We start from the raw sequence: 12,709 nt of genomic DNA, 5'->3' as shown, positions 1-12,709 counted from the left end.
TTTTTTTTTTTTTATATACTTCTTTTTTTTTTCTCTGAAATTTTTAACTGCAGCTTTCAGGAGTTTATAAACGATCCCCCAAACCATAAATTTTTCCTGCGACAATTGCGCAAATGCTTATCAAATCAATATTTTCAACAAAAATACGCTAAAATCAACGCACAAAAAAACATAATTTACAAGATTCCTAATAAATCTAAAAGATAAAACTGTATTGAATGAAGGAATCTCATATATTTGTAAATGTTAAATTTCCCTTTTTAAGAAATCGTAAAAAAAAGCAAAGGAATACAAAACGGTAAATAACAAACTAATGCTAGAAAGGTGGGAACGTTTTTGTTCCCTCGTAGGCCTTGCATCAGTGGCAGGGAAAGGGTTAAAGTTCGCTGCGAGCCAATAAATATACTGTCATGAGAGAAGTATGGGGACTCTATAGCAAGCCTGTTTTGTGTCATACGGCAGTATATTATAGTCCCAATCCTGGAACAAGCATGCCTAAAATGAGTGTCCAAACTACTTATCTCTATACTTGTTGCCTAAAGTAACCTCCTGGGGTTTTTAATTTAAACACATGCTTAGTTTGACTTGCCTAGGTTTGTGACAGGTTCATTTTCAAGGCAAAGTAAAACTATCCTTTAATTCTAGCGCACAGTAATGCCTAAGGCATGGAAAGCTTCATAAACTTGTGTATGTGAGAGAATGAATGAATTATGGTTGGTTTGTTTGTTTTGTGCGGTGGTACTTTTATGTTTGTGGTAATAGTGTTGCATCGTCTCTCTCTGGATATTTATATACACACGTTTTCCTTTATTTCAGTTTGTATAGTAGAATGTGTTCACTAGGTCAGGCATGGTGCCTCAAAGGCCAGGAAAGAGTATTGGTGGGGAATGAGTAAAATGTAGCACAACGGTGGTGTTTTCAGGAATAATCTAGCAGCTACCTGACTTGAATCACCTTATCTGAACTTCTGCCTTTCACACGGCCGTTCCAATCAAATCTGCAAAGCTCACTGGCAGTCTATGATCAGGACAGTGTAAATGGACATAGTTCAGATTCCATCTATGTCTGGTAAAAAGAACAAAAAAAACCCCAAAAACTGAAAGTTTTTTTGCATCCCTTTTACCACCAATCATTCACATTTAGGTTCAGGAAATGGACTCAATGTCCATTTACATCCACCTGCTTTTCTACCTAACCTGATCCTTTTTGAGCACACTTTAAAAGTGAACAAACATGGATGTCACAAAAGTGACATCCATTTTATTCTGCTCTGATTTACAGAGGATCTGTTCATGGATACCCTGCTGGTTGCAATAGATGACACCTGTGTGCAAAGGCCCATAGGTCAGCTTTGTACCTATCTCTTGTAATAATGTGCAGTAAAATATATTTTACTACACATTACCAAAATGCACAGTATAATGCTCAGTAGTCTTCGTGTGGTGCATTACAAAAAAGGGACTCATCTGGTTTTGGGCACATTGGCTGGCTGCTCATGTAAATTATTGTTCTGCCATACTGCAGGGCACACTAAGGGCCTGTTCACATGAGTTTCAGGTCCCGGATCTGCAGGCGCGGTGCTACTGATGCAGCGCGTTTTGGCCGCGTTTGGAGTGGGGCTGTTAGTATGTTAGCTGCCGTGCGTTTTTGACGCGTTTGCGTTTCCTGACCGTACAAAATGTGACATGCAGTATTTTTTTGTCGTAAGCTGAACAGATTGCGCACTTGAGAACTGTAGCCCATAAAACACATAGGGATACATTGGGATGCATTTTTAGTGCAGGAGCGTACGGATCAGGTCAGCACACAAAGCGGACGTCGTGTGAACAGGCACTAAGGCTCAACGCTCCACATATCAATTTGTTTGTGGTAACACCCTACAGTTATGTGAAGGGGTTGTTAAGGTATCACTTTCTGATGCTGGATAAAATTGAAAAAAAAAATAATTGTGTACCTTTTCCTGGATACTTACTGTTCTCTGATTTACAGGTATAAAAAATAAGAGGTATCTTGGTAGCTGTATCAACTGTGAAATTTGGGATATATTTCTTCTTTATGGTGAACTTTTTTTTTGGGGGGGTGAGGGGGGGGATTTCACATCACTTTCTGTCCCAGTGACAGTGGTCTGACTTCAGGACAAGTAGAGAAGCTGCCTCTTCCCATCAGGGACTCTTGACAACAATGAAAGCTTTCCATAGGATGTAATTGTGTCAATCTATTCAGAACTATAAAAATAGGTTTTAGCTATATGTACATACACTTTATGCAGAGACTGAAGAGCGACCTGGTTAGATGGGCATACACTTTATGCAGAGACTGAAGAGGACCTGGTTAGATGGGCATGCACTTTATGCAGAGACTGAAGAGCAAACTGGTTAGATGGGCATGCACTTTATGCAGAGACTGAAGAGCGACCTGGTTAGATGGACATACACTTTATGCAGAGACTGAAGAGCGACCTGGTTAGATGGACATACACTTTATGCAGAGACTGAAGAGCGACCTGGTTAGATGGACATACACTTTATGCAGAGACTGAAGAGCGACTTGGTTAGATGGACATAAACTTTATGCCGGGACTGCAGGGCGAACTGGTTAGATGGCAATACACTTTATGCAGAGACTGAAGAGCGAACTGGTTATCGGGGTAGTTTTACTTTATGGCAATTATCAGTACTCAGGGGGGTTAAGAGACCATTGCTAGAATTAACCATCCCCTATAGTTCTAGTGTCAAGATTTCAATAATGTTCCTACTAGTATGCAAATAAGCCTTTCCAAAAGGAAAAAAAGCAGAACTTGATACATTTTCCTAAGTGAAGCCATTCAAACATTTGTTTTAAAAGCACAGCCCGCATTCATGCCAAGTGGGGAAATTTGCAGTAGTTATTTCAAATCTCTAACTGTATTAAGTGTTTTTTCCTTGTTAGGTAGACTGTAGAAATACTTGACATACCAAATGTGAAATGAACAGTCAGCAGCATGACTTTGACTTTATCTGGAAGCTAGCTCAGTATTTTCAAAGTTTTAAAATGTTTTGAAGTGTTTACTGAATTATGGCTCTACTTTTTATGCCAGGTTTATCAGTTGCATTAGAGGAATTCAAGTTTAAAAAAAAAAAAAAAAAAATCTGATGACCATGATGTTTATTATTTAGCCATGGCTATCTGAAACAAACTGCACAGCAGGTTGGAAAACCTGATCTATAAACAGTTCTCTTAATTTGTTTGTGCCAAAAAAAGCTGTAAGAGCTCGTTCATACTAGCTCAAATGTTGAAATGCTCAGTTTTAGCGTGCTAGTGTGTTGTGATGCCCTGTGTCCGCGTATCACATGTTTTCCTTTTTTTTTTTTTATGAAAACTTTATAAGGAGTATATCAAGTGTACACTCTATTCAGGTCTCCACATTGTTGTGGTGCGACAGTGTGCTGCATTAAAATGCAACATGTCTGCATTTCACTGCACATTACACTTGTGTGGATAGGGCACATAGAAAACAATTGTTTTCTATGTACCATAGACGGGACTGACTTTTCTCAGTTTGTTGAAAAACACCAGTCACCACTTACGGTGTGAACGAGCCCAAATATTCTTCCTTTCCAGTGTTATTCAGCCTAAAAGACTGAGGACATACTATGAGTGCAGGGCCTCATGGACCCTCACCACTATGGCCGGCGCTTGCACAATAATACAGAGAGTGGCACCAACATCATCAGGTCGCTGTGGTTCTTTACAACATTGAGGGCTTGAGAATATCTGAAAAGAATGCAAAAAAACCAAAACAAATGTGGAGGACTCTGGGGGATAAGTGGTGAAGAGAGTCCAGAGTGGGGCTTTAATATATAATTACAAAAATCTATATAGGATAGCATTTTGATATAAAAGTCACACCAAACAGTAACTTAGAATACACGTTCACTACAAATCTTTTCTTTGGTTGCCCATATAGCTCCATCTATCATCTATTTTCAGTCTACTTTGGGGTACAGAGTACATCTATCATCTATAGTTAGGGGAAGTACAACATGATTGGCCTGTGAGTTCACAAAATCGCTAGTAACCAACTAAGTCGGTCACACTAGTTTGTTGTGACTACATGCATTCAATTCTCAAAACAAAAGTGGATTCTGCTCTCTGTGCTTGTCCTGGCCTAAATAAACTTGTGCTAATCACATGGACAACACCAAAACACAAAGCCTAGCAGCTTTGCAGTCCATTTTGTAGCATTTTAGGGATACTGTATATTAGACAGATAATAATATACCTTCTCTTCCATTACCCATATTCTTACATAATCTTCAAAGTTTGAATCCAGTATGGGAGGCTTCACAAAGACCAGAAGTCTTTCCCAGAACGATTACTGCAGCTTTTACCTGAGGCTTTTTACACAGTTTGTCATATGATGGGGTTCCTTCTAAGAGTCAGAGTACTCTGTACCCCAGAGTAGACTGAAAATAGTCTATATAACCCCTTCAGGGCCACCATACATATATATGGTGGCAGCCTGAAGCAGTTATACCAAGCAGCAGCTGGGATCTTGGTATTTATTTATTTGGTATTTATATAGCGCCGACAATATACGCAGCGCTTTACATCAGCCCCTGCCCTCAAGGAGTTTACAATCTAAGGTCCCTATCTCGCATACCGGGGACAATTTACTCTGGTTTACTCCCACACTTCTGTCTAAATTGGCCCCGGTATGTATGCATGTGAGATAGGGACCTCAGATTGTAAGACAAGTGTGGGAGGAAACCCAAGCAAGCACAGGGAGAACATGCAAACTCCTTGTAGATAGTGACCTGGCTGGGATTTGAACCAGGGACCCCCTCAGTGCTACAAGGCAGAAGAGCTAACCACTATGCCACTGTGCTGCCATACTTCGCCCCTGTGTTTTTTAATTTTTTACAGCCAGCGATTGCTGTCGCATACAAGTGTTATGGCGTCTATAGTGCTCCCCGATCACTTGTATGGTGCTGGGGAGTACCTTGATCAGAGGGAGATTATTATACAGGATTTATATAGCGCCAATAGTTTGCACAGCGCTTTACAATATAAGGAAGACATTACAGTCACAATACAATTCAAGACAAGATGGTAAGGAGGGCCCTGCCCGTGAGGGCTTACAATCTAAAAGGGAGGGGGAAGTGATACATGAGGAGGGAGCTGTGTGGGGATGAATTGTTTTAGAAAGTGATTGTTCAGTGGTTAGGTTGAGGTGAGATAAGCTTCCCTGAAGAGATGAGTCTTAAGGGATCGCCTAAAGGCAGTCAGTGTGGGAGATAGACGGACAGGTTGGGGTAGAGAGTTCCATAGGATGGGAGACACTCTAGTGAAGTCCTGGAGGCGAGCATGGGATGAGTTGATGAGGGAGCTGGAAAGCAGGAGGTCTTGTGAAGAGGGGACGGTTAGGGTAATACTTTGAGACCAGGTTGGAGATATAGCCGGGGCCAGAGTTGTGGATGGCTTTGTACGCGGTTGTTAATATTTTGAATTTTATCCATTGGGCTATGGGAAGCCAGTACAGGGATTGATAGAGGGGGGTTGCAGACACTAAGCGGTTGGTTAGGTGAATAAGTCTAGCAGCTGCGTTCATGATAGACTGATAGACTGAAGGGGGGATATCCTGTGTAGTGGAAGGCCAATGAGGAGGGAGTTGCAATAGTCAAGACGAAAGATAACTGAGATTTGAGTAGTTTTGTGGTGTCATTGGTGAGGAAGGGGCGTATTTTGGAGGTGTTACGAAGGTGAAGGCGGCAGGATTTGGATAGTGATTGGATGTGGGGAAGAAAGGTGAGGTCCGAGTCAAGGATGACACCTAGGACCTTGGCATGGGGGGAGAGCTGGATAGTTGTGTTAACAATCTCAAGGGAAAAGTTGGGGGAAGGAAATAATCAAGAGCTCAGTTTTTGAAAGGTTGAGTTTTAAGAAGTGTTGCGACATCCAGACGGATTTGTCTGTTAGTAGATTAGTGACACGAGAGGACACTGAGGGGGAGAGTTGCGGAGTAGAGAGATAGATTGGAGTGTCATCGGCATAGAGATGGAAGCCATGTGAGGTTATTAACTGACCAAGAGAGGAGGTGTAGATAGAGAAGGGGTCCAAGGACAGAGCCTTGGGGGACCCCTAGAGGAAGAGGAGGGGAGGAGTTAGATTTGTAGGTGACACTAAAGGAGCGCTTAGACAGGTAAGAGGAGAACCATGAGAGAGCACAGTCTTGTAGGCCAAGTGAGTGGAGCTTTTTGAGGAGGAGCACGTGGTCCACAGTGTCAAAAGCAGCAGAAAGGTCTAATAGCAAGAGTAAGGAATGGTGGCCACTGTGTTTAGCTGTTATTAAGTCATTAGTGAGTTTTTGGAGGGCGGTTTCAGTGGAGTGTAGGGGGCGAAAGCCAGACTGTAAGGGATCGAGAAGGTTGTTTATCAGCGAGGTGGTGGCTGAGACGGCTGTAGATAAGGCGTTCTATGAGTTTGGAGGTGAATGGGAGTAATGATCGAGAGGTGAGCGAACCCGGTATGTGTTCGCTCACCTCCCGATCTACTGAGCCGACCTGTGACAGTCTCATTGTCACGGGTCGGCTAGAACTATGAGGTGAGTGGAAATCAATCATCTCATAGTTCTCCTTTTTAAGGTCGGTAGGGTCCATTGATGGTTTTTTGGGTATTGGGGTGACCAGGGCATGCTTTAGAGGGGATGGAAAGATTCCAGTAGAGAGGGAGAGATTGAAAATGTGAGTAAGGAGTGTAGGATAGAGTATGAGGGTGACCGAAGTAGTGGTAGCACACTTCTAGCGGTTGATTTTTCCCCTCCGATCACTGAAAGTCGAAGCGATGTGTATTGCATCTCTTCTGGTTTCAGTGTGTCCGGCTGCCCTGAGCAGAATCTGATGATGATGAAGTCTGATCTGTGCTTCATCAGTTTGTTTGGGTTCCATTGGTCACATTAGAAGTTTAATAGACCCCTGATGTCTCCATAAGGAGGACCTGTCACTGTATCTGTGCTGTCACACAGGGGGCTTAAGAAACCCCCATGTGATAATAAAGTTAAGTGTAATGTATTATAACCAGTGTGTGCCCCTATAAACAATATGTGACCGATTCTCCCCCCTATCCTTAGGCCCGTCTACTATGTTCTGACAGTGAGAAAACTAGGTTTGGACTCTTCTGGAGCTTCCTTAGGCTGGTCATACACTTTGGATAGTTTTGTTCAGTCAATAGGCAGAACACAGCACAAAAGAGATCTAACAGATTCCTCCACCCATTCCTCCCTTCACTTGACTCTTGTATTCTGATAGCCAGCGTCCACTGCTGTCCAAATACCTGAATAGTGATTGTTCTACCACAATTTGTGGCCCAGCTCTTTCGGCAAAACTCATTTTTTTGTTGAGCCCTGTGGTGTTGGCAGGGCCACACACAACTTTGAAAATCAAGCAGCGTGTGGCCAGCTTCACTTATGGATGTTTACACTAGCACATTGTTAAAGTGTGTGTATAGAGAATACTTTAGAACCCAGTCTAGAACATTGTGGTAATCTGGCATAACAATCTAACTGTACAGTGTGACAAAAACGTTTGAACAAGTACAAAATGTTGCTGATGAGTGCCCTTTCTGCAAAGTTCAGGAAAATTTATATTCCATGCCTCATCCTTTGACAGGGGATTTCACATGACCTTAGCTCATCGAGCAATACTAATAATGCACTTGTTAATTCAGGAAGTCATGGGCTCTGAGTAATGTCACCAAAAATGGAAGTGGGTGTACACACAAGTCATTGCGCCTCTCTATTTGTTGGTGACTCAAAATTGATTCAGGGTTCAAACAATTAGGCCAAGCCATGTCACAAGTAGCAGCCTGTTCAGCTGGTGCTTGAAACTTAAGGTAAGCAGCTTAGTCCACAAGGACTCCTTTCCTTCTGTCCAGCACCAGAATGCACAATTTCCTCCCAAGAAAGCTATTTTAGAGATCATTAGTTTATCAGACCAGGGCTGGCAGGGCTTTAGGAGTGTAGGTCTGTTTTTAGTACGGTGCACTCATGTCTTCCTGCCTGAGGACAGCATGAAGCCCTTCTTTTGGAAATAAATATCTATTTGTTAGGATCTGTAGTAACCGGTATTAAAATGGGGACATTTTTGGGTGCTCTGTAGTTGCATGTGCTGAACTTGAACATGGTTGTCATCTCATTGAACATAGATGCAGCTCTTGTTCCCCAGAATGCCTAGCTTCTTTCCCTCTGTCAAGTCTGAAATAAAGACCACTGGCCGTATTGGTGGAGCGGTCAAATATTTGGCAACCTGCAGCACTGTTTGTACTTGTTATTGACCCTTCCTACAGCTGGTGTTCTGTGGTGCCGCATAGGCTTCTGTGTTAATGGAGATGCCCTGGGCTATTTAATCTTAACATAATCATTGCACATTTAACCCCTTAGCGACCAGTGACATACACAGTACGTCACTGGCAGCGGGCCCATTTAAACCCGCCGGGACTCTGTTTACATTTGTAGAGCGGGCTGCCGGCTTTACAATTGAATCTAGCGGCTCAGCTGCCGTCAGATCGCTTTTATGGACCGGTAAAGCGCCCGACACCCCTGTCGTGTTTCCCGGTCTCTGCCGGCCTGGGACTGGCATCACGGGTGGTGGCACGAAACTGGGGAGGAGAGCAGCGAACTTCCGTTCACCAATCTTCTCTCCGTTCTATGGGATCGGGAGCGATGTATATTGCATCACTTGGGGCCCTGAGCTGTCATTGTTCGGCTCCTGAAGCCGAGCAATTAGCTATTTAAGTGCCATCTGAACTCCAATAGCTTTTTTAAAGTGGAAAGGTGACACGGGGGGTCTTTTGGACCCCCAGTGTCACCTTAAAGAGGACTTGTCACCACCAATATGCTGTCACATGGAGGGCTTGTAAGCCCCCCTATGTTATAGCAATTAAAGTAAAAAAATAAAGTTTTAAAAAATAAAATGTAAAAATAGTTGAATTATTTTTCCCCGCAAGCACGTGCGTCTTCACGTTTTTGGGGAACTGAATTTAGTCGCCGTTTCACAGATGCAGACAATTTGTAACCTGGGCATGTTGGATATCTAATTACTCGTAAAAACCTCATCTTTGAAATGTTATTTTAAAAAAATGGGTATTATATTGCTTTATGGCACTAAATTTAACTTCAGTGCCTTTTCACTACATTTTTTGGGTTAATAGTTGCGCTAATATCGTGCAAGATCATAAAATATGCAACTGCCACCATTTTATTCTACAACGTGTTGGCTATCAGAAAATGTATAATTAGTTTGGTGGTTGAAGTTATTTTTTAGGCCTAAAATCTGGATTATTACTATATAACAAAAAAAAAACAAAAAAAACTTTTCCCTTTTTATTATGTTAGGAAACATTTATTACCCAATTTTGTGGTAAAATATAAAAGATGGGGTCACTTCGGGTAAATAGACACCAAACATGTGAAGCCATAAAATTGCATGCGCCCGCGAAATCGCAAAAAACTACCATACTCAAAATTGGCCGTAGGCGACGCTTTAAAAGATTTTACCGCTCTTCAGTTTAGTGTTATCAGTGATTGATTGCTCTCACTGCAACGTTTGCGGTGATATGTAACAAGTGCTACGTAATTGGCGCAATTGTCGTTTTTGCGTGTAGGCGCGCCTAACACTAACACAATACAAGAAAACAGAACCACAACACAACCAGAACATGGTTCTGTATAGCAAGCTAGTAATCTAGTATTTAAATTCTGTGAATTGCGCTGAGTGTAATTGTCCAGCATAATAACAGACTAGTGCAGGCAGCAGGCTTTCAGTCTGTATCTCTGACAGCTCTTTGTGTACTATGTTCTCGGATGCAGAGCATTAGCATTATTTTGTGTGGGTGCCTGTCCACTTAGCACAACAATGAGAGTGTGTGTGTGTGCAGTTTCAAAGGACAAAAGATGACCCAAGCAAGCCCGCCTCCAGGCAGCTTTTCAAATCTCTTTCCTAGACCGTCCCATAGGTGTGTAGGTCTATGATAAGGAGAGCATACCGGAGTGGCCCTGTAGATGGGTGTGTGCGAGTGAGAAACAGGAAGAGGCTGCGAGTGCTTCTGGCAAGGGATTCTCTGCTTGTAACACTGCAGGTGTGCATGCACACAACGCCGCTGTCTCTGCAGGCTAGGCAACCTTTTTCCGGATAAGTTAAATTTTTGTGTTTAAAGATGAATGCTTTGAAGCTGAAAGAGCTGTCCCAGTCAGACCTGTACAGAAGGAGAAAGGAGCGTCCAGACAGCTTAGGACTGAATGGAATCCATGCTGATAAACTAAGGTGAGTGTGTTCACTTTTATCACCTGAGTGTGCAGCACATGAATTCCTCTCACTGGGGGAAATGTATAGTTAGACCCGTGCTGTACTACCCCTGGTGCTACTTTACATCATCGGTGGGGGGGTGTTATCATTCATGTTGTTCTAAGTAAAATCATTGCTCTGTGACTGGCAGTGAGGTGGCAGTTGATCAATGCAGCTCTTGCATTAAAGTTTAGTTTCTGAAATCTTGTCTATTGCTGTTTGCAAAGGCCAGTGCCTGACACATGTATACTCATGTGCTGAGCTGGTACATAGGAATATGTTGTACTTTTTGTTACTCACTATTGTGTCTTGGGCTGTCCTCTTTGTATATTGATATCCCGGTACATGTTAGGTCCTGCTTGTACTGCCAGTGTTGACTGAAGTGGCTTTACAAAGAAGAATGTGGTAGAACTACTTCTGACCTCCAACGGGCAGGCAGAAGTCCAGGCTTTTCTTTCCCAGATTTGTTTGTTGAACCCTCCTTGTGTAGCTGAAGCGTTTACCTGTGGAGTCTAGTGCACGGTAACATACAGGCTTCCTTTTCCGACTCGTTATTGAGCATGTCGGCCAATAAATTAAAATGACCCCATGTCCTTAAGGTTGGCCACGCAGAAAGACATTGTGGAACAAGTATGCTTTATCGGTCTGATTTTTGTTTGTTTAGTGGGGTTTGAACCCCTCACCCCAGCTATCTTTTTACTTGCCTGAAGATGGAGATGCCGCATGGCTAGCCTAGTACAGTATTCCATTTCCTATATTTGTATTCTGTAAGTAAAAATATGTAGGCTTCCTATAATAATGCTGAAGTCTTGTCTTCAGTGCTTTAGTGACTGCCCTAGAACATGTATGTAAGTTAGAAGTTGTGATTTCACTGGCTTCAAATGTGTTCAGGTCAGAGACTCTAAAAATCCTCAAGTTTAAGGCAGCCAGGCAGCTAGTATTTTAAGAGTGGTGGTCAGCATGTTACCCTCTGTACAGATTTACTTTACACAGTACTCCCAATATTTATTGGGGGTTACACGAGTTTCAATTTTCAGAGCAAAGCTCACCCTTTTGTAGGCTGCTACTTTAATTATTGACACTAATAATTTCCATTACTCTGTTTATTGTTCCACTGTGCCTGCAAATTCCAGCCTTCAGTCCCCGTCCTTTCATGGTACAGCCTAAACACACATAATAGCAGCACCCCCATTACTGGGTATTGTGCTGTGTAAATAAGGGTCCTCTGGGGCTGACGTATGGAAGTTGGGTCAAAGACAGTTGAAACATTTGTTTATAGCAGCCAGTCGGCTTCCCTGTTTTATTTCCTGTGTTCAGATTGCAGTTAGGCAATTTGCATAGCTTTTAAGCAGCTTTAATGTAGCGTTTTAACTGCCTTCTGGCTGCAGGTTGGGGACATTGGGTCCTAATGGGAGTGACCATTCTAAACTAGTTGATAACTGGTATCACAAGGCTTTAAAAAAGTAGTGTAGTGATCTAAAAACAAAATGAATCGCCTGTAAAAGAAATAAAACCCCTTTCCAGCAACCCATATAGTGCAAATCTGCTCCTTAAGCAGGCCGTACGTGGAGAGAATTTCTGCCGGTTTTTCATGAACCAGCCGAAATTCACTCAGTGGGTGGCCCTGTTGGCAACCTTCTGCCCAACATCCCTTGATCAGAAAATCGAAGGAGCCATGTGGAAAGTTCTTGGCCATACAATGACTGCAGCTGTGGTCACTGTTTGGGTATTCTGACAGTGGCACACCCGGAGAAACCACAGCAGGCAGAAAAGTATTCCACACACCTGAGCTCTACAATAGTTGCAGTGGTGGGGGTGTGGATGACTTTTAAATTATGTGGGCTGCTGGAAAAGTAAGTATATAAATGCCTCTTATCCAGGCGAGCTTTTTGTGACGGGGTCACTTTAAGTACCTGTGTATTTTAGGTGCAGTACATTTAAGAAAAAAATCCTGCTTGCTGCATCTTTGATGTGCTTTAATCAAAACGCACATTATATACAGACCAGTTGAAATGCATGTAGAATGCACCACACAGATGTGAACCATGCCAAAGCCTGCTAACTGCTTGTTTAAGGCCTCATTCACACTGCCGCGCATATACGTATTGTACCAAATGCAAATAAATGGCTCCATACACACAGCCGCATATGGAGCAGTATATTTGCGTAGCGTATACATGCGCAAAAACAGAATGGAACAGAGATGTGTCCGGGCAGCGTATTTCTGCGTATTTACGCGCATATACGCGTACAGCACATAAAAAATTACGAGTGATGCATTCAGGGATTGCATATAGTGCACGTATATACACACTATACAATTTTGATTGCGTTGTGTGTGAATGAGGCCTAAAAGGTAAGGGCATTTTCTAACAAACATTTTCTTAATC

General features: G+C 42.6%; 1 protein-coding gene across 2 annotated transcripts in view; it reads left to right on the top strand.

The window, feature by feature from the left end:
* Positions 1-12,709, top strand: part of LIMS1 (LIM zinc finger domain containing 1) — a 78,413-nt gene that overhangs the window by 32,322 nt on the left and 33,382 nt on the right. Inside the window, exon 1 of one of the 2 annotated variants that reach the window (XM_018568202.1) lies at positions 10,062-10,298. The exons of the other annotated variant lie outside the window; for it this stretch is intronic. Coding sequence (XP_018423704.1) covers positions 10,192-10,298 — 107 coding nt within the window. The 5' untranslated portion in view covers positions 10,062-10,191. Of the gene's footprint in view, positions 1-10,061; positions 10,299-12,709 lie in introns of those variants that run through there. 2 annotated transcript variants of the gene reach the window in all.

Source organism: Nanorana parkeri, unplaced genomic scaffold (assembly GCF_000935625.1).
Source record: "Nanorana parkeri isolate BGI_ZX_2015 unplaced genomic scaffold, ASM93562v1 scaffold1153, whole genome shotgun sequence".
In the NCBI taxonomy this organism is placed as follows: Eukaryota; Metazoa; Chordata; class Amphibia; order Anura; family Dicroglossidae; genus Nanorana; species Nanorana parkeri.
Note: the sequence above shows the minus strand (reverse complement) of the source record. Positions and strands in the feature narration are given on the sequence as shown.